The sequence below is a fragment of the Lampetra planeri genome, unplaced genomic scaffold (assembly GCF_965212315.1).
Source record: "Lampetra planeri unplaced genomic scaffold, kcLamPlan1.2.h2 scaffold_724, whole genome shotgun sequence".
Taxonomy (NCBI): domain Eukaryota; kingdom Metazoa; phylum Chordata; class Hyperoartia; order Petromyzontiformes; family Petromyzontidae; genus Lampetra; species Lampetra planeri.
Window position 1 is genome coordinate 13,221 of NW_027615546.1, and position 26,696 is coordinate 39,916.

Below are 26,696 nucleotides of genomic sequence, written 5' to 3' on the forward strand. Positions count from 1 at the left end.
GTGTTGTAAATACTGTGTGTGTGTGTGTGTGCGTGTGTTGTAGAGAGTCCATCAACACTAGGCAACTGGTTTGTTGCGGTTTCAGATATCCAATGACCTGTATGACTGCTATTCATAGACTGTGTGCTCAAACCTTCATCCTCCAGCAGGCCTTTTTTTTATACTGAGTAGATCCTGTGTGGGACCTTCTGATTGGTGGAGTGAGTTTGGAAAAAGCATGCCGCTATGAGGACTGCAGAGGAAATGTTCATCAGTAAGTAATTTTAATCAGAACAAATGAAAGACAGCGTTAGCGTTCACCTTGAATGCTGTGAAATGCACAAAAATGACATTCTCAAAACATTCACTCAAATGGTTTGAGTATGAGATATGTACCGTTTGTGCTGCTAACATGAAGAGAATGAAATCTTGTTAAGGATACTGTTAGTATAAGTTTTAGTATAGAGTTTTTAGGATAGAGTATAATTAACAATATTGGTATGTTTACCAATATAAAAAATAAAATAGGAAGTGGAGAAAACAGTAGTTACACAGACTAGCATACTGCTAATATGCCCATTAGCTGTACTGCTATTTTTTTTCATATGGTGATGATGCACTTCAGTACACATCAGTTACAGATTGAGCGGTTGTTTCAGTGGTTTTATCAAAGTATAACATTCCCAGCAGTCAGAGCGTGAGTCAGGAACTAGATGAAGACCAGGCTTAAATATAAGTTCAACAGCTCAACTTCAGTTTTGAATTTTTCATGTCAGTTGGCATTTCCATGCTCATCGTCGTAAGATGTGAACGCCCAACTTTATTACTTCTCTGCTGCCCCCTGGTGGGGCGGAGGATGAACTACCGGTTGTACATTTGAAGTCATCGTTTGCGGTTTTTTAAAAAGCACTTTGTGGTAAATAATTAAGAATAAGATATTGTAGACGGAGAATGGGCGAAGTAGCATGTGTAACAAAAAACTGACGACGATGATGGTGATTTACAAAACATGAATCCCGTTTCTTACAACATTTCTGTGTTTTATTTTCCGCGTGAAAACGAGGGAAAGCTGTCGAGCTGTGATCCGACAGTTTGTGAGCCCAGTTTTCGTGCCCGTCGGTCCGTGTCCCCCCGTGTCCCCTCTGGTCTGCGGTCTCTTTTAAATCCAAATCCACTCGTCCTCTCTCCCTCGTCTGACCGCCGTGATTACCCACATTGCTCCTGATAAACAGCTGCTTACCATTTACTCCTCACAAAGTTCCCTGTTTGAAAAAACACCACCACATCCTCCTCCTCCAGCTCCCAAACAGCTCCGAGGGATGTTGGGATATCAGCGGACTGCACCGCTGGAAGCTCCAGTCTGGATTGTCGGTTTGTGTGAAGCTGCGGCGTCCTGCGTCCAACATCTGGATTAACTATTTGGAGTTGGGAGCCCCGCACAGCCGTCCGCTGTCTGCCGGACCTCCATGGAAAGACTGGCCGTTGGTCTGGAACCTCACCCCCTCCGTTAACCTGGCTTCGTGCGTCTGGAGTATGTATTCTTTAAGATGGGGTGCGAACAACGGAAAACTGTACGGAAGCGAAGGTGAGTGTTCCATTTTCATTGTACGAGTAAAAAAGGAGTTTCTGCTCAAACTCAGCACAAGTACAACGAGGCTGTGGGACTTGCTGGTGTCCAGACGCACGGAGCTGGACTTTTTTCTTTGGTTGTGCCTCTGAAACTGACAGGGAGTCCTCTCTTTCTCGTCCAGTTCTGGTCATTAAAGTAACTTTTCCCTTCACACATCTGCAGGTCAGAGACAATAACAGCAATGTGACTAAAGCAATGTGTTACATTCGTTGTATCCAACGGGAATGATGGAGACGTCTCGTGGTCGTAATTTAAATATGTTAAACTTTTAATTTGTTAAAAAATGGACGTTAACAAAATACATGCATGCATTTGTGTATCAATAATGTACCTAATATGTTACTACTTGTACTTTGCAAGAATCAGTGAACTTAAAATATCAAGAATTCATTCAACCGTGCTCCAATTATTTTTGCTATAACATGAATAACACGTGGAGCATTGTCACATAAGTCTGTGTATCTAGCAGAAATCACTAGAGTACACGTTAGCATCATTAGCACCTGGTAAAAAAGCAGGTGGACTTCATCTAACCCAGGAACCTTTTGCAGTTCTTCTGTGATAAAGACTACACATTTCCCACTTGTGTTATTTCTCAGAGATGCCGACAGATGTTGTAATAAGGCAGTTCAGCAGGTTCATCACACCAAAAGTCTGATTTATGGCAGCTCTGCTTCCCAACGTGTGTCTCCCTGGGTTAATGGATGTGGGTCAAAGGACATGGGTGCTCAGACACTTTGTCATTCTTATCTTGATAAGAGACAATTCCAGACATTTTTGTCCCCAGTCCTGAATCTGTGTGACAGTCTGTGATGGGTCGACCCACAAAACCTCCTGTGACTGTGTGTGTGCGTGTGTGTGTGTAGACAGGACCATCTACAAAAACATCCTTTGCAGATCTACTAATGAAAAATGTCCTTCCTCTAGACGCGCCAATTGAGTCCTAGATACTGACACATGTCTTTAGGTAACTAAAAAAACAAAAAAACAACAGATTCGCCTAGCGACGAGACTAATCTGACGAGCATAGATCATCCTGAAACGACAAAGACATCTGGTCCAAATCTCCTCTCCTGAGAGTAACTCAGCAACACTGACAAAATGAACAATCAATAATGTGTCTGACTATAAAAAGAAACAATTTGTAAGGTGGATCTGGCAGCTGAGCAGGCAGACGAACTCAGAAAATGGTTTCACCCAGTTGGAATGCAGCTTAAATCCAGAGAGAGACAACTTGAAACTTTCCTTTTTTATGATGTTATGATAGCCATAATCCAAGACTCTCATTCCACAATATTGATAACATCTCCGCCCGTTGCATTAAAGATCCTGGAATGTCAGCTCCACCACGCTCACCTTCACGTCACAATCTGACGCCTCATCTCCAACACGTCTTATTCGGGAACACTGTGGCCGGGCCACACCGCCGTCTCAGTCTCCGGCGCAGAAATGTTTGCATAAATAACATTCCAGCGTGATCCCTTCCTAAGTCAATACAAAGATTGGAACTCGTGACGGTAAAAATAACATGTGCAGCAGCTCCACCAAAGAGGAGATCCAGCCTGTGAAGGTGGACGAACCCACTGTGGGCATGAAGGACAATGGACAGCTCTGAGGTTATGGAAGACTTTGAAAACGGAAGACAGTGATGTTTTACTGCTGCTTTGTGAATAGAAAGTGATTCATTTTATGTGGGCGTTACATTTGATGCCAGACTTAATCACTATTGAAAACATGATACCATAGCCTCTGTACCAGTATTCTCACAATATATGATGATATTTATACTATATACTAGTAATAATTAGATGTGATATATTGTTATTATTATATATTCTACAATATATAATATAAATATCACGATATATATCATATTGTGGCCTCTGAAACATGATACTGCGTCATGTAGTAGCCTCTATCACCATGCACATGGCATTGTTTCCTCTGTGTTGTGATATATGTTGTATTGTGAGGCTGTAGAGGAATCACTGCCGTGCGGGCGATGCCGATAGAGAACCTTGTATTGATCAGACTATGAATGACCTTCACACCACACGGGACAGGCAGCCAACAATCACTGGTTCATGTGACATCGATTCAGCTCCTTGTCTAAAAACAGATTCACATTTGAAATCTGACCCTTGGAAATCTGTTTTCACGTGTGACCCTGCAATCAGTCAGATACTCTCCACCAACACATTATGTAAGCATCAGTCAGGAAGCGGGAGCCTTCCTCAAAGTTGTTTTTCCACAAAACACCAGAAAACAATTGGCCTTGCACAGATCCACATGCACCAGCCTGAACGCCCCGCAGAGTTCCTCACGCTGAGCGCAGAGACCCTGAGCTGATTCATCCGAGGCTCTGCTGTGGCCCAGTCAGCAGAGGTGGATTTGGAAACGGATCAGACATCTCCGAGTCTGAGTTTTCAAAAATGATTAAAAATAAAATACACAAATAGATTTTCTTTTTTTTTTCAACATTTTAAAATTTTTTAATGTATCTACTCTCACGTTTTCATTCGGGGGCGTGTCTTCAGGTCTCAGTCCTGCAGGGAACAGATATAATTCTCATCTAGTTACTGTGGTGGCCGTCGTAGGTCTCCGTATCCGTGCACCGTTTGGCGCCGCCACCGCCGTCTTCCACATTGGCGACTTATTTCAGGAGCTGTCTTGTCCGTTTAGCCGGCTGTACTTGACGTGCATGAAGCCGCGACCGTTTGGGAACACCTCCTCAGCCTGCTGTGATGGGTGAACAGCACATACTTAGTCTCAGGAAAGCCACAAAGCTACATTTATGATCTGACAGAGGACTGAAATCCCATAAACAACTAGTGTTCAGACAGCGTGTAGCCACCACGGCGGATGAGACGGTCACACTGCAGCAGCAAAGGCACACATTTAAAGACGGCTTTGAAGTTACGCACCCTGACAAAAGACCTACATTGAATCGTGCAAGCTGAGCTCAGTAAATAAGTTGTAAATACATGAAGATTCAGTAAAAGCCCTCCTCACTTGTCCTCCGTGAAGGCTGCGAAGGATCATAAAAGACTTTATTATTTTTACAAATGTCAAAAACGGACACTTTTTCAAACAAAGCTGCAGACGCTGCGCGTGTGCCAACGCTAACTCTTCATCAGAGAGTGAGAAGAGTGACGGGTTTTATATCCAGTTCACACAGAAGACCGCCAACGTGATCTATGTGGTCTTGAAGCGATAAAGTTGGATCGGTCGACGTCACAGCCGTTTTCTCTCTGTGTCCCCCTGCAGGTAAAGGCAGCTCAAGCATCTCCTCTGACATCAGCTCGAGCACAGATCACACACCAACCAAAGCTCCAAAGAATGTGGCTGCCACCGAAGGTAAAGCATCTGGTGCTCATTAGGCAGCGCTCCCTCCTCTTCTTCTTCTCCTTCTCCCACTCCTCGTTTTCCTTCCTCATCCACTTTCTGCGCTGCCTATTTTTGGAGAGAAACCTGCGTGTTCCAGGGATTCGGCTGGATTGAAAACAAACACAGCTCCCATCAGGCCGTTCTTCAGCCTTTAACACACAGTAGAAACATGGTTCAATGTCGCTACCAACAGGTGAAAGTCAACCGTATTCGTCAACAAGCGCATTGTGTTTTTGTCGTTATTCAAGTGTTGACTTGTGTGATTGCATTGGCCAGTGTGCACCATGTGACTGACGCTGCATTTACGCTCCTGTGTTGAACCCATTTTTCCAGTTCTCTGTGTTTTTCGGTAGCGGATCTTGAAATTCAAACGTCGCCTGTATTTGCTGACCAAACATACAGTACATCAGGATGTGGCGTGTACGCCGTGTTCGCTCCATCGTGTTATCAACGGACCATCGTCCTGACACAATAAACACGATTCCATCTTTTTTCTCACTCAGCTGTAATTGCTATCGTTTTTATCGCCGGGGCCGAATATAGTAATCTTGCGGTTTGGAGCTGCACACAAAAAAACAAAGAGCAGCTCGAGTCTGTGTTTGTAGCTGTCACTCATCTGATGGATTCAGGCTGCTTCTCACAGAAACCGGTGTGTGTGTGTGTGCGTGTGTGTGAGGGGGGGGGTGGGCGTCAGTCAAACATGTCCGTTTGGTGCAAACATGTGTCAGTTAGTTTGTTTTGATGGCGTCCTCTCGCTGTACCTTCCTCCTGTGAGCTCAAACTCGCCTCAGCTTGGGAATGCTGACTCACTTGTCCGTCGATGAGCTACTGGACGTGTCCCCTGGAGCATCGTGGGTAATTTGATAATCGGTCTGAACTTGGCGAACAACGTGTGCTGATTGACTGGAGACGGCGGCCAGTAGCTCCCAGTCCGTGTTACAGCTGAAAGTGTTATTTTGTTCTCCGTGCTAAGTGGCAGTCATTACATCGTGTGGAACCACCACGGCCGCAGTCGAACCCCCTCCCCCATAAAAAGGCCTTACTACACACACACCCTCTCACTGTCCGTAGCCCAGCGGGTCCTGTGGTCCTCTGTTTACACCACACAGCCAGTGTTCCCCGTGTCTGGGGTCCCAGCATCATGGATGTCGGTACGTTATCTGCTTAGCGGTCCACTTGTTTTCATTCCACTCGATGATCCATGACCACAGGAGAGCCAACATTCATACGGAATCAAATTCTTCATTTGTGGTTGCAGCAAAGCAGCTCATAAGGTCTTACATGCTAACTGCTAACCGCTAACCCAACCGGTGATTGCGTCTGACATGCCGGCTATTGGTTGGCTAATGAATTTACGGGGCTTCACGCTCGTTATGGCAGATGACATTTTGGAGACTTGACTGGGATCAACGGGCAAGAAGCTGCATGGGCCCCGGAAGGCCGATCACACTGACGTCAGAAGTGGAATGAGGTGTACCCCGGCATCGAGTTAAATGAGTGTGTTAACCAACTTCCAGGAGGTAAAACCGTGGCTCTCTGGAGCGTCACCCCAAAGTTCAGAACTCAGATCTTTTATTCCCACACATCTCGCTGCTCGATTCTTATTTCTGAGGGCTCCTTCCTTCAGATGATCCACACTCTTTTCTTCAAAGCTTTAAATCCAAACCAGAGACACCAGGATTGAATATCACATGGAAACTAGATTGCTTGTCTTCATGTGCTGTTCCAACTTGTATTCCCGCTAAATCCACATACCCCTCCCCGAAACACTGCAGCAGTCATCTGGCTTTTTTTTTTTTCTTCAGTGTGTCTCTGTTTTCATTTATCATTCAGACAGGCTTGTGGCGGCCCGACCCAGCTGAGTTTGTTATTAGCTGCAGACTGAAAAGTACAGGCCTGGACAGTAAATCCGTCCTGGGGGATGAAACTCAGTATCACCCAGCTGGAGTGACCCCGTCTGGGGCCTCCAGGGGTTTCCACCGGAACTCAGGGTACCTGGAGAACGTGTGACAGGACGTAAACAGGCTGTGTCCTTCTACCTCCATCGGCTGGAGCTCTGATGGTCCAGGTCGCTCACGGTTACCGTGAGCTGAGATCCAACGGTGAGAGCAGTCGACATGACGACCTCCCCTCCGTCTGCCAAGCCGCCAGAGTTACAGCGATAACACAGACGCTGTAAACATGTCAGGATTTATTTGTAGCTCTCTGTTAATTAAAAGCAGTGTCACATTTCCGTCTGTTCCCTGGTTATAATCATTAGAAGTTTACTCGACACGTCTGGATCAGACTACTGGAGCATCAGGAATGAAAATAATTAGTGCTGTCATCATTCAAGAGGCCCGAAAAAACACCGATCCCGTCACATCTCGACAGAATCTGCAACATCTACAAGGTGCAAGGCCGTGGAGCGTATAAAGGAAGTGGACGTAGCCACCATCATGTTTGTGGACTACCACTTTGAAGCCTTTAATTTTGTGTGTTCTGGTCGTCACCATCTTGGGTTTGGGAGCCCCAAGGGACCATATTTGGACAAGTGGGTGGTTGCCATGGATATGTTGCTCCACGCTTCCATCCTGTGATTTACACGACCTCATGGTGGCGCCACAGTTCAACACACATTGGTTTCGTCAGTTTGAGACGATCGACGGACACAAGAACAAATCCGCCCCTCCCGCTGGAGTCGCCCCCTGCAGGAGAGAGAATCTTTCCCGTTTCTATGTAGCTAATATTAGTTGAGACATGTGTCTTCTTGCATGCTGCATTAACGCATTAATTAATTGAGATAGTTTCTTTTCTTCTCATTCGATCCTTCAGTAAGTGTCCACAGATCTTATCTGATCTGTTACAAATGAGCAACAGGATTCTGTTCATGCTAGCAGCAAATCGCTAAGACCGGAAATTGAGACCAGGCTGATGTTGAAAGTCTGTTCTGAACTAAAAAAACAACGTTGGAACCAATAAAACAACAGCTGCTGAGGATGGCACCTGATCTCAGTCAATTCAACTTTATTTTTACACCACGACAGACAGGAGACTCCTGAACGTTGTGTTGGAAAATGTTTGTTAGTGGCGCCGAAAGCACAAGTTAGTTTCCCTCCTCATCCTGCTCTCACTTCACGTTGGAGTGACTCAGCACTTTGAGAGTCGTGGAGCAAAACTTGTGTGTCCCTTTGCTTACATAGAGACTTTTTTTTTTTGCAAACAATAATATTCAATGAGTGAAATGTGATGAGCAGTTGTGCGTCAGGCCTCAAAGTATTTCACCAATTAAATATCCCGCAGTGTTAGCGGCAACAGCATCTCCGCCCTCCCACGGCCAACAAATACCTCACACTTCATCCACGCAGCGACGACACATTTATCCGCGTTTACTTAAACCGAATCGCGTTTCTCAAATATATCGCGTTTCACCCTTGGCGTCCAGCTCGGGCAAATGAGAATGTTTGTTATTTGTCCACTGACACAATAAATGTGACTTTTATCAGTCGTCTGGACTTCAGCACGTCTCTGAGCCGGTGCTGCGTTTGTTCTGCAGCTCCACAGCTGTGCTGGAAGGTCTCAAACAGGCAGAGAGCTTTGTTTACATGAAGCATCTGAAGGAAATTAGTTTGATCAATGGTGTGGTTACTTAAAAAGTCCCATTGGCCAGCCCAGTCAAATGACTGCTTTTAGACAAATACGCGCTGTTTCTCATGAGATACATCTCACTGGAAAAAGTCAAAGAACACAGAAGGGAAAAGGACGCTGATGCTATTTTCCCCAGATTTTCTCCATCAGCTGTCCTCGCTCCTCCCCCTTCCATTCGACTGCTCCTGAAATCTGAGCGAAGGGAGCACAGAGTGAGGCGCTGAAAGAAAAAAGAAAACAAGTGAAAGCATTTCAGCAAAGGAGGAGGGGAAAGGAGGCTGAGCAGAGCCGAGCCGGGCCGGGCGCACCGTCTCACAACTGTGTCGGGGAGGAAGCCGCCGTGCTCTTTGTTTTCTCTGCCGTTTTCTCCAACGGGGTCACATTACCCACTTGTACGACAGCCGTCGTGTTGGACAGCAGTTGGGAATGTTGCCACGGGCCCCAAACACACTCGGCGTCCCGAACCAGAGCCGGGGCTTTGGACTTTTATGTGACCACAGTTGTTGACCAGATGAACCTCCACCACGTTCCCTCTGCGGTTTGTCTCATTACGTCAGCAGGAAGTTGCGGCCTGAAGATGGAATGGTACAAACATGAGCAAGAAAAGACCGTGATTGTGTGGAATCACCTCACTCTTATATCAAGACAGTTTGAGGCGAGAAGGATGAAATATTCGTCAATGGACAACAAGCGCTAACATGTCGTTAGCTTTAGCTGTTAGCTTAGCGTGTTAGCATTCTAACTTTCAACATTACCTGATGCTAAGCTAAAGGAATCAGCTCACAGTTTGAGGTTCATATCAGTAATGGAACATTTACAAAAGAGATGTTTCTCTGAAATATGTAATCATTTTTTTGACAGCAGATAAAGTCGAACATCTATTGTTTTTTTATGGATAATTCTTTTTTTTTTCTGTAGCCACAGAAAAGTGTTTTTTATCGCTTGACAGATGACTTTCAGTCCATATCAATCATTGTAAGTCAAGCACATGATGAACAACAGAGCCCAGGATGTAAAACAAAAACACCCCACTAAGACATTGGCGAAGGGTTTTCTGTCCAGTTTTTGTTCGGTGCAGATCCACAAAGATAAATGCCTCATATAAAACTGAATCTATGCAGTGACACGGTTATGCTAAGTGCTCTAAAGTAACTGCTCATGTGCGGTTTTATGGAGGATCTTCTGAAGAGGACCTACTTAATAAAGTTAAAGGAAGATGAGTCTTCCAGTAGTTTACAACCGCAGGAGTTCCAGCGCTTCCCTTGTTCTGTTGCCTCGACCACATGAGATCACTCCATTTGCTCCTCATCACAGCCAAACGTTCGGGCCGGCGCTGGGACTGGTGCTGCCGCTGTCCTCCGTCCGTTAACGGTCACGCTCAACCCGTCGCGCACTCGACTAAGACAGGAGACCCTGCAAATGAGTCGGCCATGTTGGGTCCGTTTGATGAAGGCTGATGTGTCGTGATGATGTCAGAGGAGGAGCCCTCCGCGGCCTGGGGGTGTCAGCTGACCTTCTCAGGAGTGCGTGTGGAGACATTAGAGGGAAAGACGAGAAATCCCTCTGAAGGAAACTCTGTGTCGTAGGGGAAAGCGTGTCGCAGCCGCTGATGTATGTTTTCTGCCTCGGAAAGAATCTGCAGCGTGAGAAGAGCTGCTGTCCACATGAAGGCGAGTAACGGGGGGAGGGTGCGGTGGGGGGTTGCCAAGCTGGAGAGTCTGTTTCCTGTCCAAGTGTTCACATTGTAAAAGCACCAGCAAGGCCCCATTGTCTTCCAGGCCGTCCAGTGACGTAAGGCCTTCCTGTAGTGAAGGCTTTCCTGATAGCGCAGCCGACACACTGTCGGCTAATATCAACTTCCATGTATTCAATAAAACCCACCACAGGACCCAGATGTTTTCCATCCTGGGAGTTGGATGTTTCATTTAAAAAAGTGGAGCACAAAAGCGCTGATAAATCGATTGCTTCGGATTGTTTTTCCGTCAAATCCCTGCTGCCTGGTTGACTTTTATTAGCCGCTCAGACAGCCACCTGTTTTACACTTTAAACTTATTTTGCTGATGTGATTCCTTGTCTCAGCTCTCTTTTCACCTCCTCTGACCAACATCAACCACCAGGGGGCGATCAGTATCTCATTTGATGGATTAGCCAATGATTGACAAGCAGACCAAGCCTGTGCTAGCTATTCTCGCCAATCTCATCTGTTAGCTAACGTGAACCGACTTCCTGGCGCCACCGTCCACCCGACTGGACGCCATGTGCAGGCTAGCTGGACTTGCGGTAGCTAAAAGTGTCCAGGAGGGGAGAGAGAAAACCAGCTTCCCTCTCGTCATCCCAGAGACAACTGGATTCATCCCAAATGATTTTTCGACCGGTCGTCAGACGTTGGGATGCGGTTAAGTCTGATTCTCTGTCATGCGCCGCACCACACCCGGTCACGGACTTGGCAGGGACGAGCCTGCCGAGCAGAGATGTCACGGGGCTCACGGCGTTGAGGTAATGGATTGGTCTGTTCTTCCAGATGCAGCAGTCATGATCCTCCGCGCTCCAGGCGCGTCTTAGCAGACTTCACAGCGCTGCAGAATCCCTGTAGCTTTAGTTCATAACCAGACGGAGGCCGAGTCAGCGGCGACCCTGCCTGTGCACTTGTCTCCGCTTCTGGTAAAGTCTGCGGCCTCCTCTGCCAATTTATCTTCCCTCTTTCTTTCCTCTCTTGCCCCGATTCTATTAAATCTTTCTGCACTTTTAATTCATCCGATGTCATTTGGACATCATGTGAACATCCAGCTGCACCTCTTCATCTCGTCCTTTGGCCGGTCACTGATTGATTTACATTAAAGTCCTCTAACAAAGCAGCGTCCAGATGTGTTTCGGGAGAGGAGCTGATGTTAATGGGATCCTGCTGCCGCCGTGCTGCGGATCCACATAGATTTGGGTATTAGTGGCAAATGATTTCAGCCAAGAATGCCTTGCTGTGGCTGTGTGCACATTCACAATGCATGAGTATCGCTTTCATTTCACCACAGCTCCGTTGTTCTGTGTCCAGAGTAAAGACCAGATGTTCTGCTGTTTCTCCTCTGATTTCCGAAACCATACTGAGTCCTCCAGCATCTGCACTGGTTCTTTTAATGACACGTTGGTGTACAAAACACAGACATAAAACACAACACTTGAGCTTGACCAATCCAGAATACATCCACAGCACGGCGGTGAACATCTCTCGTAACTTGTCCACGATTAATGAAAACATAACGACAAAACAATCATCTGCTGCACCCGTCACATGAGCTTGCCCGGTTGTCATGGAGACCGTTTTTCGTCAGCTTGAAAGTGTTCCGCTGACATGTGACGGGAAGAATCTTGCGAGTGAAGCTGGATGTGTGACGAACTGATTGACTCAGATGAACAGTGACAGTATGACACAGCGGTCGGCACATGAAGAGACCAGCGTGTCGTACGCATTCGAGCCAACAGGGGGCAACAGATGCTGAACCCAAGTCATTCAGTGAGGGGCGTCATTTGTTTCACTCATGCGTTTTCACCACATGTGTAAAGTTTTGGTCAAAATGGTTGAATAACTCAGTTACCTGAAGCCAGCAAATCATTACCGCAATGATGGAAACTTGGCTGTGAAGTACAACTTCTCAGCTCCCAGGAACTGATCAGTGTTTTCTGAAATATAGTTGCATATATAGTTGCTAGCGTCAATGTGCTGTCGGTGTTGAAGGGTTAAGGCGAAGACTCGGTGAATGTAACTTTAACTCGCACGTGACTCAGTGGAAAAGTCTGGGCCTTCTGCTGGATGCCAGCAGGCCCCCGTCCATGTTTAATTGAGTATTTACTAACATTTGATGAGTGACATGTGATTGTACTTAGTGCCACGTCCATGCCGGGTAAAAAGGACCCGACAGCAATATTTACTGGAATGATCCAGAAACGTGACAGATTCTAAATAGATGACATGCTCACAATGACCTCAGTCTGTTAAATCAGTGTTAGCCAAAAAAAAAAAAGAAGAAAAAAACACAGGCAAGATAAGTGAGATGAAGAAATCCCTGACAGAGCTCCAGTCAGAACGTGTCCGATCCAAACGGAGGTCGACCACAGCTCTCCAGAAACCAGCTGCTTTCACATGTCTAAGCTGTGACTCTCTCTCTGTTGGGTTTTTGTCCTTGTTGCTGTGAGTTCTGTGCATGCGTGTTCCTGAGAGGACGGGTCTGTGGATGTCATCAGAGCCTGGAGTCTGGAATACAGATGTGAAAGGAGGATGTCACCGTCCAGCTGTCTGTCCCGGCTCACAAATCCACCTGACAGACAGGACACGCTCCATTAGTCATTCGGACGCTGACTTACTGTGTGGAACGAGTCGCTCTGGACGCCTCACAGTCGGACTGCGACTGGAATCACGGGCGTGAGCGGTGTGATGTGTTAGCTAATGAAATACACTGACACCTTCACCATGTCTGCAGGCGAATGAAGGCGCCGTGTCGTTTGGAAGATTCCTCCTTCTCCTAGCTCCTTCACACCAGGTAGAGGAACCGAGGGAAACTTCTCAGTTTTCGGGAACTGTTTTCTGATGGTGCAAATAGTCATTACGGTACTCCAAAGCATGCTAGCACTGATGTATGAGCAGCGCTACTGTCGGTGTTAAAGGGTTAACCTGAACTGTGCCTCTGCATCCAGTTGATTGACATCCTCGTTCTGCCCCTGGAGCCGAACGGACAGAGGCGATGGTACGACCTGAACGTCCAGGTTGGACCAGTCCAAGATGAGGAGATGCTGGTAACATCAGCACGGGATCCTGGGAATCGGATCCCACGGCAGGCGGAGGGCTGCACATGTCGGGGGGAGCCTCTGTGTTTACACAGCGGCTCTTCGCTTTGAAGCTGCACAGATTTTCTGATCAAACGGTCCCAGAAGATAGATGTGACATACATTTTTCCCTAAAACATGATAAGAGAACGTGTGGAAATGTGGTCGTCTGTTGTTCCTCTCCCCGCACTCAAATGTGATGCTGCTCTCTGCAGCACAGATGAATGAATAACAGATAAACAGTCATCGTAGAAGAGGAGGAGGAGGAGGAGGAGGAGGCGTCTTCATCAGCTGGGGCTGGGTGCATCAGATTTGTGCAGCCTGGTGAGACGATCCTGGTCACAGGGAGCTGTGTGAAACCGGACCAGGCCGGTCTCACTGCCACCGGGTCCGTCCCTCTGGCTCCGACGCAGCTGTGGGCTGCGCCCTTCCTAGACAATTATTGCGAAGTGTCTCTGAGCTGCTCGTCGCGCGACTAAAATATGCATCTTGTCTATTTTTGACTGAAGCGGCATCAGACTGCACAGAGCAGGTCAGGAAGTCAGGCGTTGTGTGTTGTGGGTTTTTCAAATTAAAAGATCCTTGTAGACTCGTCATTACCACATTAAATGTGGCGTTTATGTCTCAGAAACTGTACAATGCTCAGATAAGTAGTTCAGACTGGTGTCTGTAGATATCTTTAGTGGTATAAACATCCACTCTGAAGGACGACCCGATTGGAATCTGGTGGTCAAAGGTCAGAATCCGTCGATGAACATTTCACACAAACATCCAACAGGATGAAATAATGATGTTTTCTTTCCCAAAAGGTCAACGTGGCATCATTATGCTGCTGCAAAACCACTTTTCTGGCTGTTACCAGCAGCTCTCTTGCAACCATGAGGCAGTAATTCTACTTTTAATTTGTCTCCTGTGACTTTCCAAACTACAATATTAAATCACTGGAGCTGCTCTTCGAGATCTGTATTTTTTATAGCATGGAAACTGGACCGCGGCGAGCTGCTCTCTCCAGCTCTGAGATGACAGTACAATTGTTTTTAGGATATTCAGCCTGTGCTGGTGTCGAGTGAACGAAGGCACTCGCTTTTTTTTAACTATCTCCACGACGTTTGTCAGCTCATCTTCCTTCTCCATCCGTTCACACTGACCTCTGCTGGCCGCGATGTGTACTGCGGTACATCACCTCTGTCCTGTTGTTTTCTCCACATTCACAGTTCAAATGTCGCCATTCATAGTCTCTTTTCAATCATATTAAAAATGTCCTCTTTGTTTTTCTGTTCACGTCTGAATCGACTTCAGGTTTGGACTCGAGTACGCGGACACTGAGCACCCCCAGTCCGGGTCTCATCCTGCCGTCCAAGTCCTCCTCACTCTCCTCACCTGCCCTCTCCAGCAACGGCCATGAAACCAACTCCTCATCCTCCTCCTCCTCCGCTCATGCCGAAACAGTCGCCGTCGTCCACCCTCAGCCCGGCGCCCACCCTCGCTCCCGCCCTTCCAAAGGCCACCACCACCCGCCCGTCGACCTGCTCCCGGACAGCGCCCTGCTGCAGATCTTCTCCCACCTCCCCACCAATCAGCTGTGCCGCTGCGCTCGGGTGTGCCGCCGCTGGTACAACGTGGCGTGGGACCCTCGGCTGTGGGGCAGTGTCCGGCTAACGGGCGAGCTGCTTCACGCCGACCGTGCCATCCGGGTCCTGACCCACCGGCTGTGCCAGGACACTCCGAACGTGTGCCTGACTCTGGAGACGGTGGTGGTCAACGGCTGCAAGAGGCTCACCGACCGCGGGCTGCACGTGGTGGCTCAGTGCTGCCCTGAGCTGCGCCACCTGGAGGTCGCCGGCTGCTACAACATCTCCAACGACGCCGTGTTCGAGGTGGTGTCCCGCTGCCCCAACCTGGAGCACCTCAACCTCTCAGGTAACAATGAAAACCAGTGTGTGTGTCACACACACGTGCAACTTCCTCATCTGTGTCTGAAGCTGGTAGAGTCGTCAGAGGAGCAGGAGATGCTCTGCCAACCGAAGCTCCTATGAGGGAGAGGAAAGTCTGTGTTACCTCAGCCCGGTGAGGAGGAGCGGTCTGCTGCTTTCATTAAGACGTAAATCCGAGCGGACTGGCAGAGTTAATGTCTGCACCATCAGCACCACAAGAAACCCTTGTTGTCGAAAATGTCCTTCAGCAAATTGGAAAATAATGAAATCAAGTTTTAAAAAAAACTCCTCCATTCAGATCATTTCACCCAGTGTCATCGTCCTCCATTCATTGCTCTCCTCTGATAAATTCACTGACCATCAAACATCACTCTGTTACAAAAAATGATTAACAGCCTTATTCCACAAATCATTACCTCTGATCTCTATTTTTCTCTTTCTGTTCAATAGTAAAATGTCCCTGGGTGGGCTCACACACCCCGACCTGTGTGTTAACAGACAGACCCACTAACCACTGGCCCACAGTGACAGTCCACTGCTGCTGTTGTGGAGTACTAGACACAGATGCTGAAAATGAAGAAGAATCCTTTAACGGATTCCTGGACCCAGATGGTTCTAGAACACCACCAAATTAATTATCTGGTCCTGGTCCATTAGCAGCAGTTACTCAACATTTCATTACAATACATTCACAACTTTGGAGTTATTTAGCAAACAGACAAACAAACAAAACAGATAAATGCCAGCAAAAACAACAATAACCTCCTTGGTGATAAAAATCATAATAAAAACCACGCAGTGCATTTGTATCTTTGGCGCCTTCAAGTGGAATTATTTGTAATAACTTGGCAGAGCGAAGTCGTCCTACACTTAATGAATAACTTCTGTTGTTGTTGTTTCCTCCAGGCTGCTCCAAGGTGACGTGCATCAGCCTCACCCAGGAGGCTTCGCTGCAGCTGTCGCCTCTCCCATGGCCAGCAGATCTCCATCCACTACTTGGACATGACCGACTGCTTCTCCCTGGAAGACGAGGGGCTGCGAACTATTGCCTCCCACTGCCCTCGTCTGACACACTTGTATTGTGCGCCGCTGCACCCGACTGACGGACGAGGCGCTGCGCCACCTGGCGCTCCACTGCCCGTCCATCCGAGAGCTCAGTTTCAGCGACTGTCGCCTGGTGGGGGGACTTCGGTCCTGCGGGAGGTCGCGCGACTCGAGGGCTGCCTGCGCTACCTGAGTGTGGCCCACTGCACCCGCATCACAGACGTGGGGATACGTTACGTGGCTCGCTACTGCCCGAGACTGCGCTACTTGAACGCGAGGGGCTGCGAGGGGCTGACGGACCACGGCCTGGGCCATTTGGCCAGAAGCTGCCCCAAACTCAAATCTCTGGACGTCGGTAAATGCCGCTGGTGTCGGACAGCGGTTTGGAGCAGCTGGCGATGTACTGCCAAGGCCTGAGGCGGGTGAGTCTCAGGGCCTGCGAGAGCGTCACGGGCCGAGGTCTCAAAGCTCTGGCTGCGGAACTGCTGCGAGCTGCAGCTTCTCAACGTGCAGGACTGTGAGGTGTCGCCGGAGGCCCTGCGCTTCGTCAGGCGCCACTGCCGACGCTGTGTCATTGAGCACACGAATCCCGCTTTCTATTGACACAGGAAGTTTCTCGGATTGACAAATGGATGTTGTAATTTTCCAGCTAGGTGTCAGAACTCATGTGCAATACTGACCAGCCGTCTCCCCATATGCCTGGTAGTTGCTCATGCTGTCCTCTTGTAGAATGTATTTAATGTATTTATCTGTAAAAACAAACCCAGAGAAGTACAGCCTTTCAGTATTTCCTTTTTTTTTAAAGATCACATTTCAACAGCGTTAGAACATGCTACGTCACCGAGCACTCAATAGTCAATAGTGTTACCAATGTCAAAGCATGGAATATATTCTTTTGTCTAACATCCCTGAAGCATCATTATCACACATCAGTACAACTATTTATACAGTTTAGTGGTTCAGACTAACGAATGTGTCAAACCAAATACTCCATATCCATGTGCATGTGCACTTTATGCAACTGACAATCGCCTCAGCTGAGGTCAAAGGTTATTACTACCCAGATGCTCTCTCCTATTGGACAACAGGTAATGGTTTTATTGATCATTGCTGCTAAAGCTGCGCCAATAAAGTTCTTACAAATCATTTGTTTCTGAGTTTCATACTTACACGATCACATAAGTAAAATCTGCAGTGGGAGTACATACGCTCACTTTGTACGCGTGCAGTGAATGCATGAAGACAATTTGAGGGGGAAATGGTTGAAGCTTTGAATAACTGAATATTTCTTGATTCAGATGGATATGTAGGATTTGAGCAGATTTTCATGATTTAAAGGAGAATTCCACTTCAGGGACCTACTGCAGTTCCGCTGGATTGCCATCAGAGGTCACCAGAGGTTCTCAATTCTTCCTTTAAAAGCAGCAACAGAGACCTCACCGACCTTAATTGACCACAATTGTCAGAATCACAGGTTTTCGAGGAATTTTCCTGAAAAGCTAAGAAATAGAATCTCAAGGGAAGCATTTTCTCAGAATATCAGTGAGTCATTTCCATTGCACAGGGGTGTTTGTTGTTGGTGCTGACTGATGATATAACGAGGTAAATCAGCTACTGATCCGTCAGCATCACTCCCGCAGCTGCCCTAATTACTAAAAAGGTCGTCCATTTTGAACTCCAACAATTTGATGCATTGAGAGCATTGAACCCACGTTTAAATAAATATATTACAATATACTCGTCATTTAAGGCGTTATTTTCAAGCAGCTGCTGAAGTTGTAATTTAATTAAAAGTAGAACAGTGGAGAGAATTTTCGGAGTCTCACAGAACCACTTTGAACTCCAGTGACTTGTTTCCCGTTGCTGCATGTTGGGTGAAATGAGTAAAAAGAAGCTCCAGAGCTCCAACTTCAGTCCTGGGAAGAAAAAAAAAAAACAAAAACAGAAAGAAATTTCTCCTGCGTGTGCAGACCGGAGGAGCAGCTGTGTACGGTTGTATCAGGTAAGAACTGTAGTTTGCTGCTGTCGCTGCTACACGGACATGTTTGGTGACGGACACCGGTGTGAGCGGGCTCAAATCAAAGTCCTGTTGGCTGAGAACATGTATTACTAAAGCAAACTAACTCTGTAAGAAACGGTGAACTGCTTTCACAGTTTCATAACAAACACCGAACTTAAGACAAAATAGCTTGCTAGCTAGCTAGCTAGTTGTAGTTGCCGAACTATTTTTTTGTTTGTTGGTGGAGGAAATTAAATGGTAAAAGAAACAAATCAAGTTCATTCCTGATACAACATATACAGTTCTGTTGTATAAATAAATGACACCCCTGGTTGTGCTGTTGTATTTCATTTAATCCCGGTTTTTATTTTTCTAAGACCTCATTCAGTAAAACATCATGACGTCTATAATCACACAGGCTGAGAGAAGCTCTGAGAAACTGTTATCAAAGCTTCCTGGAGAAACGTTCGGGTGAAGTTCAGATCGCAGTGTGAAAATTCCCCAAATGCTGGTGGTGTGAAGTCAGGGCAAACTCGTGTACTTGAATAGAAGCTTAAAAAACAAGTTGCCTTTTTATTTTCATGGGAACAAAACTCTTCTGTTCTCTGCAGGAAATTTAATCAACATGAATCCAGTGTGTGAATGCCAGCGTCACACCCCAGAGATGATTTCACACAGAACCCTCTCAGGTCTGTGTTCTGTCACAGCAGACAAGACTGTTGATCTGATCATATAACTGAGGTGTCCCCTGAGGACCTCTGGCACAAGAAGAGGAGGAACTGTGTGAGCTCGCCATGGCGTCTGCACGCACAGGGTGTTCTATTCCTCCCGTGGTGAGGTGTCACGCTGACGGTGGCGGGGGTTTGTCTCCTGCTGGCGATCACCTGAAGCAGGGGCTCACCGGGCGCGCTGCCCGTGTTCACAAACTTCATCCGTCTGAAGTTCAGGCTTCCATCAAGGACGCTGTCGTTCCTGAACCCAGATGTGGCGGTTGTCAGCTGGGACACTTTCCCACTTCACGTTTGCAGACGCAGTCCTGGGCAGTTTGGGGGCGGACGTGTCCGAGCAGTCTGGAAAGACACCAGGAGAGTTCAATGCAACCCATATCTGCTCTCACAGGGAAAGCCGGGACCTCACACACCCCTAAAAGAGTGTGTTGTACCCCATAACTGACGGGTCTGACTTCTGCAGTGACAGGCAAAACACTTCTCTCAGGTGGACTGAAACATTATCTGTTTCTGAATCTGTTTAGTAAAAAGATTCGTACAAAAGATCCGTTAACTGAATTGTTCAGTGCTTTCATGTCCCTCTCCAATAACGACTGAAAACTTCCCTGAGGGAGCCCCTAGGGGTCGGAATATTCCCTAATGTAAAAAAAAATAAAAACTGTTTCAATGAAAGTTTTTGATTTGTGTCAGTCGACTCATTTGCTGGTAACGAACCACAAATCTGGTCCGCTTGCAGCAGCTCACTGCCACACTCTGATGAACCGTGAAACAAACAAATCTTTAATGATTCATTACAGTTCGTTCCTACAGAAGATTTGGTCTTTCCAACGAATTGAGAAAGACGTAGGAGGACGGGAAGTCCTTCTTTCATGCCCCCTGCTGGTCGTCAGACAGCAAACTCCAATACCTGCGTTTTAAAGACCTGCAGCTCGTCGTGGGCTTTTTTCTCAACCTCCTCTGCAGCTCCAGGCACTTCTCCTTCAGCTTCTCCCGGTCCCGTCGCTCCTTTAAGAAGTCCCTCCATATACACCTCTGCCTGAAGGTGGATCACAACGTGAACACACCGAAGGGACATATGATGATGACACCCCGATGAAGAGCTCAGCTCACCTGGTGTTTCCAGACGTCCTGTAGCGTCTGGCCGTTTCCCTCAGGAGGCTGAAGCATCTCCTCCAGAGCCTGGGGGAGCATCAGATGGGCTCTTGGTGCCTTCACATTTGTGATTAAACTTCATTTTTTCTCTCTCACCTTGTTCAGTCGTCGGATCTCCTCCAGCTGGTGCCTGCCCCCTCCTGGTCAGACTGCTGTTTTGCGCTCGCAGCGCCTCTGCTTCCTCTGCCACCTTCAGCAGCTCAGAGAAGACGTCGGCGTTTCCTGTCTGTGTTCCCGGGAGGGTTCCACCGTTACTCAAAGGGTGAATGAATCCCTGTAGACTCCTGATTGTAACGTCACTGTACCGGTGTCGTCCTCAGTCTGGAGCGTTTGTCCGCGTGCTCTTCTTCGTCAGCTCTTCGTGCTCATGTGTAGGAGCATTTGTAAGTCCTCTACCTGTAAAATCAAGGTTTTATTAAGATTATTTTTTTGTACACGCCCCTCTCTAATTTTCACGGTTGTTGTGGTTGAAAGAACTTAGTAAATTAGTTCAAGATACTTAAAGAGCAGACTATTCCAAAAACAATATGTATTTATTTGACATTAATCTACATACTGTGATTTAAGGATGTTATGTCTCATCATATTTTTTTTTTTTTTTTACCGTTCCACCAAGTGCTATCTTTGTTTTACTATCATTACTTCTTTAATGTCTATTTACTCTTGTCCTCCTGTTTAATGTCATATTATAGTTGAGAGTGTTATGTAATGCTAAAGGCTGGGAATCACAGAAACTTCTCATACTATTTAAAGGCAAACAGTAAGAAAAAAAGAATGAATATGTATTTGATATCAAACATTTGTACCTGTTTGCTGATGACATCGGATTAAAACACACTCACCTTTTCTCTGTAGAACGCCACCATGGTCCGTAGTCCTTTGCCCACCTCTTATTGATGGAGAGAAGCTGAGGAAAAGAGGAGGAACGTGAGTGAAGGGAGAGAAGGACTGGAGGTGTTATGTTCTCACCTCTCGTCTTTGTCTCTCAACACTAAGATCTGTGCTCGGCTGGCGTCCGCGCTGGCGTCAGACTGAGGCTGTAAGGAGAAAAGGGGAACTTTTGGTCCAGGTCTGCCCGCCTGAGGTCGGTGATGTAAAATCAACTTCCTTTTATACATTTTTGGAAGTTTTTCTCTTTCCAGTCAGATAAAGTCAGGTGAGATCACCTGTGTGTCTCCCAGCTTGTCTCTTCTTGAGGCTCCAGACGCGCAAACATCCTCCCTGATCAAAAATAAGTGCTGCAGTGAAACCTGTGACTTGACTGACTCTGAGTGGGTGGGGGTGGGGGGGGGGGGTTCAGCATCACCTATAGGTGGTGGTGGGTTGTGTGTGTGTGTGACTCACGCTGCTGAGAGTGGGCAGGGATGGATACAGTCTGCAGGTCTGTGTGACGGCTGCTCCGTCTGCACAGGATTGGTCCTGAGCCAACACATGTGCATTTAAAATCACCATCATCGGCTGCCGCTGATCATCTGCTGGTAAAGTCACCTGCAGCTGTTTGTGTTTACATTTTTTGGAGACATTTTTTGACTTTTCAATTATCTTACATCTCAAGCGGCTACATAGGATCAAGTTATTTGATTAGTGAAGCTCATAAAATGCTGATGCTGATGAACTGAAGTGAAAAAGTGAAAACTTTTAGTTTGTAATGTATTGATCAATAACAGAGAACAGATAGAAACAGCTGATTAACCTCTGTCTGACATCTGTACGAGGTCGTGGAGGTCACGGCGGTCGTTGTGACCTGCAGCCAGACACACACTAACACACTTCTCCCTGTGCTACATCATTCGATGGTAGATAGATGTCACATGTCCCATCAGCTGTCACATGATGACTGACCAGCATTCCTCACAGACCCCGAGGTCAGATTTATCACTTCTGTGTTCTCAGAGGATAAAACCTTGAACCTTGGTTTAACCGGGAATGACTGATTTGATCCAGATGTATCAATAAAATTCGGGTTGTTAGACTCACAGTAAATCTGCATGAAAAAAAAAACATGAGAACTCACCATGCTGTTGTAGTAGTTTCTGTTTCCAGCTGCGACCGTCAAACTCAGTTTTATTATGAGCATTCCCGTGACGTCACGCCACCGCCGGCCAATCAGCTGCCGGAACACACCCGCTGACGAATCGAAGGAAAGGAAAGTACAAGTTGATCAACAACTCGAGCAGTAAATACCGATCACTTTTTGGTTCCGATCGATGACGAAGAGGAAATTAAATTCTTCTTCCACACTGTAAAAAATGTTGCTGAATTCCACTTCCTCACCAAATGATGCTGATTTACAGTGGTGAAACATAAATGTTATTTTACGTTTAGATGTGTCTTTATTTGAAAGAAAATATAAAGGATGTACAGGTATGTAACTTAAATGCTAAAGTTTTAGTCAGAAAGTATATAAAAGTACTTTTAAAAAGTATAATTAAAACGGTAAAGTTCATTGATAGCTGGTAAACCCAATAAAACCTCAGCCAGTTGAAATTCTTTAATGATTAATTTTACATTCAGTCAAATTGTATTGTTCGTATGAATTGCATTGTTCATATGGACCTGAAGCTGAATGTATATTTACAAAGTAAAAGGACAGTGACTAAATATTTTTGTTTTCTTTTTTTACAGTGCGCACTCGGCAGCTGTTTCAAACTAACGTCACTTCCGGGGTGGTGATCACGTGCCTGCCAGCAAGGACATATGTATACCGTACATGCAAAACAAAATGTCAGGCTGTATAATATGGGAAAACCACACATGGCGCAGGATTTGTTGTCTTACACAATCTGCCCGCACAGACCGACCTCAAGGACGATGAGTCAGATGTGTTTCAGGGAAGAAGAAGAAGAAGAAGAAGAAGAGAAGGGAAAACACACCACTCCTGCTCTTCTGTGCAAAATAATTCAAAATGTTCTGACACGTTGTCTTTATTTTTCACCAGTGGACACCGTTTACAGAAGGTGTTTAATCAGGTTTGAACTACAGTGTCCGCTTTCCACCACTGGTCAGTTTGTATTCATTCATTTCTTTATTAAAGATACAAAAGAAGAATGTGTACAACAGATGAGGCACATGATGCAAGACAAACTAAATAACAATCAATTATTCATTCGTCTTTTACACAAACTCCACTGTACCCATGTACTGTTGTAAAATGATCAGAACAGGAAGTTGTTAAGGTTCAAGGGAGAGAATACGTCTGTCTATCGGCTGGCGGGGTTCTCTAATGTTTTTCGATTGTGTGTGTGTGTGCGTGGACGGTTTGACAAATGTGTGCCTGAACATCTTGTCGTGTTTGAGCACCACGTCTGTTTGACTGACTGATCTTCTTTCTGCAAAGATGAGGATGAGTGTTTTGACGCCGTGACCACGCTGGCGGGCGGACACGCCTCCACCACCTCCTCCACCAACTACACCACCACACCTGCCCTGGTTCCTCTGAGGAGTTCTCCTCATGTGACACACCTGGGAACCCCGGCCACATCTTCCCATCAGCCCCATCAGCCCGTTTACGGTACGTGTGAGTGACACAGCGGTGAGGGAGGAAAGAGGCAGGTTCTGTCGCACTCAGCAGCCGCTTTGTGTTCACACCTACAAATCAACTCTGGTCGTCTTTCCTTCTCAGCGTTCGGGCGGTTTTGTCTCATTTACATAAAGCCTCTGTGCAGTTTCACGTGAAGCAGCAAAAACCGAAAGCATCTTCATCAGAAAGACGCAGAAGAAAAAGGATCCGACCGTCAATGATGAACTCAAAAATGAACCTTTTTACTTGTTCAAATAGCAAATGTCAAAAGAAATTTAAGATACATTGACGGCAGCGATCTTATTTCCTGTTCAGGAAGTTAGTATTTCTTTCTGGCCATGTGCTAATATTCATGGTCAAACCCGTGAAATACAATAAAATACAGGTTACTTCACTGTTGTTTTATGTAAAAAAAAAAAAAAAAGAAAAGCATTTTTTTAAAATTAAGAACTTAAGAACAGATTCTGCCACCATATTCCATATTTCAGTTTGTTACCTGAACATAAAAAATCCCCACATAAGAGCATTTTATTTGTAAGTAATAATTGACTCCATTCATGTTTTTATAAGATTTTTAAAAAAAAATAGAAAGCCTTCCTTCAGTCATCACCAACAGGCTCCGCAGGGATCTGATGATCGGAGCTGCATTCCTCAATTCCGTGATCTGCAGGACGATTTAAAAAAAGAAAAAGAAAGAAGAAGAAACAAAATGTTGATCTTCAGCGTGACTCGTTACAAGAACCGATACAGTCTGACTTACTGAGGCACCTCCTGGCAGACGTAGTTGATTCCGCCATCCAGCTCTTTCTGTAAATTTTTCAAAGATGCACTGGAGCAGTCTGACCTGAAGACACACGCCACAATCAGTGTCTCGTTGGATTCCACTGTCCTTAAACTAATCTTACACAGAGTCTCTTTGTGTGACCAGAAGAGCAGTCAGTCTCCTCACACGGGGGGATTTCAGTCTCTTCACCTCAACGGTTGCGAAAATACTGAAAATAAAAGAACACTTTTATACACAGAAGAACACGGTTTCTCTTTCCTGTCATCTGCGAAAAGCTTCAGTACTTTACTGCCACGTGACGGATATATTTATGTACCTGAGAGGATTGAACGGTGTTGTGATGGAGCCGTTCAGCATCGCCGTGACGTCGCCACACGCGTCCTCTGCAAACTTCACACCCAACATGTGACGTGTCAGATTAAGACGACTTGTGCACTGAAAGCTGGAATATACACGTTGGTGGTTGTTGTTGTTTTTGTCTTTGACAAGTGATCATTAATTATCTGTGTGTGTGTGTGTGTGTGTGTAAAAAAGTCGTGAGACACACACACACACACCACACACACACACACACACACACACACCAGATAAAAGTAAACAGACTGAGAAGGTTTTTCAGAAAGTGTTCAGATGCAACTAAAAAACCAAATATTTACATTTATGGGGTTAAAATGTTTGAATTTTGAAGACGACAAATAATTAGACGTGAAAATGAATGTCATTAACATGTCAGACCAGATGGGGGGGGGGGGGGGGTGAAAACACATGACACATTTACAAGCCAATACTTTTATCTTTATTAATGTTGTTCTCATTTGTTTAAATAATTTTTTTCCTTTGTAAAATCTCAAAACGAAAACACTGAACAGGAGTGTTAAAGCCTGTCTTTAAGTTAAAACGAATACACAACAACAGGACATTAGAACACATACGGTAAATCTTACTCTGCATCTGTAAACAACCCGTCCCACCCCTCCCTGCCCCTGCACACATTTTGATAAGATTTGGCATGTCCATTTTTTTCAACGCGTATGCCTTCAGCTCTTTGTGTCATTAAAATGTTCTTTTTTTTATCATTATTATTATTATTATTATTGCAGGTCAGATGATAAAAAAGACAAATCTGCTTTAAAAAAAAAAAGGAAAAAAGCATTAGTGCCAATATTTCTAACACAGTCAGCAGGATACTGAATGCACTCAACATTGTGTATAGACCTTCTGGAGAGGAAGCAGCCTTTGCCCACGTTTGACAGGCGGTAACATGCCACGCCGACACATCCATCCATCCATCCTCACACTCTCACGCACGCACATCAACGGAGGTGGTTTACCATCCACCGACTTGGTTTCACTCACACGTCGTGTCCACATGGTGTGTGTGCGTGACAGCCGCACACGGTCGCCGGCGATTCCGACACTTATCACTGCAACGGTAACAAACCGGGTCGTAACAAGAAGAAAAAGAGTGGCTGAGACACAACAGTAGGAGGTCAGCGTTTTCAAAACGACTAAAACAAATTAAAAGCCATACATACCGACAAAGAAAAAACAACCTGAACACACACACAGTTCTGTCGTCAGTCAGATGTCTGCGTGTGTTCGGGACCGGGCCTCCCGCCTGCGTCGGGACCCTGAACACAAACTGCGCGCGTTCACCTCCCGTCACGTCGTCGTAGCCCGATGAGGGCGATGCTGCGTACAACCTGTCTGGAGGCTCGTGTATTTGGGTGCGTGCGGTTGCTCAAAAGTCCTCGAATTACTAAGCACATCCAGTCAAGTCTTTCAGACTTTTGTCCATTCGTTTTTTTTTTCAGGTTTCAAGTCTTAGCAGTTGAAATCTTCATCTGTGGGAAAAAAAGGCTGAATACACATCTAACAGTCCCTGCATTTGTTTATATAATAGCTTAAGTCTGGCCACGAGAATGTGTGTAAGCATGTCTCACATTTTTGCTTTATGTGTGTGTGCACATCAATCTGCATACCATGTATACGTACGTATGCACGTGTGTAAATGTGTAGTACATTAATATGCATACCATGTAAATGTGTATGTGCACTGCAAAACAAATCTAAATCTCACCGTGTCTGTCTCATTTTTAG

General features: G+C 46.0%; 1 protein-coding gene across 1 annotated transcript; it reads left to right on the forward strand.

Moving 5' to 3' along the window:
- Window positions 1-1,512: 1,512 nt before the first annotated feature.
- Window positions 1,513-17,016, forward strand: LOC144741804 (F-box/LRR-repeat protein 7-like). The gene is given in 9 exon segments (XM_078624306.1): window positions 1,513-1,564; window positions 4,877-4,966; window positions 14,735-15,355; window positions 16,276-16,337; window positions 16,339-16,449; window positions 16,451-16,561; window positions 16,564-16,774; window positions 16,777-16,892; window positions 16,894-17,016. Coding segments are annotated over 9 exon segments (1,497 nt in total).
- Window positions 17,017-26,696: the final 9,680 nt, after the last annotated feature.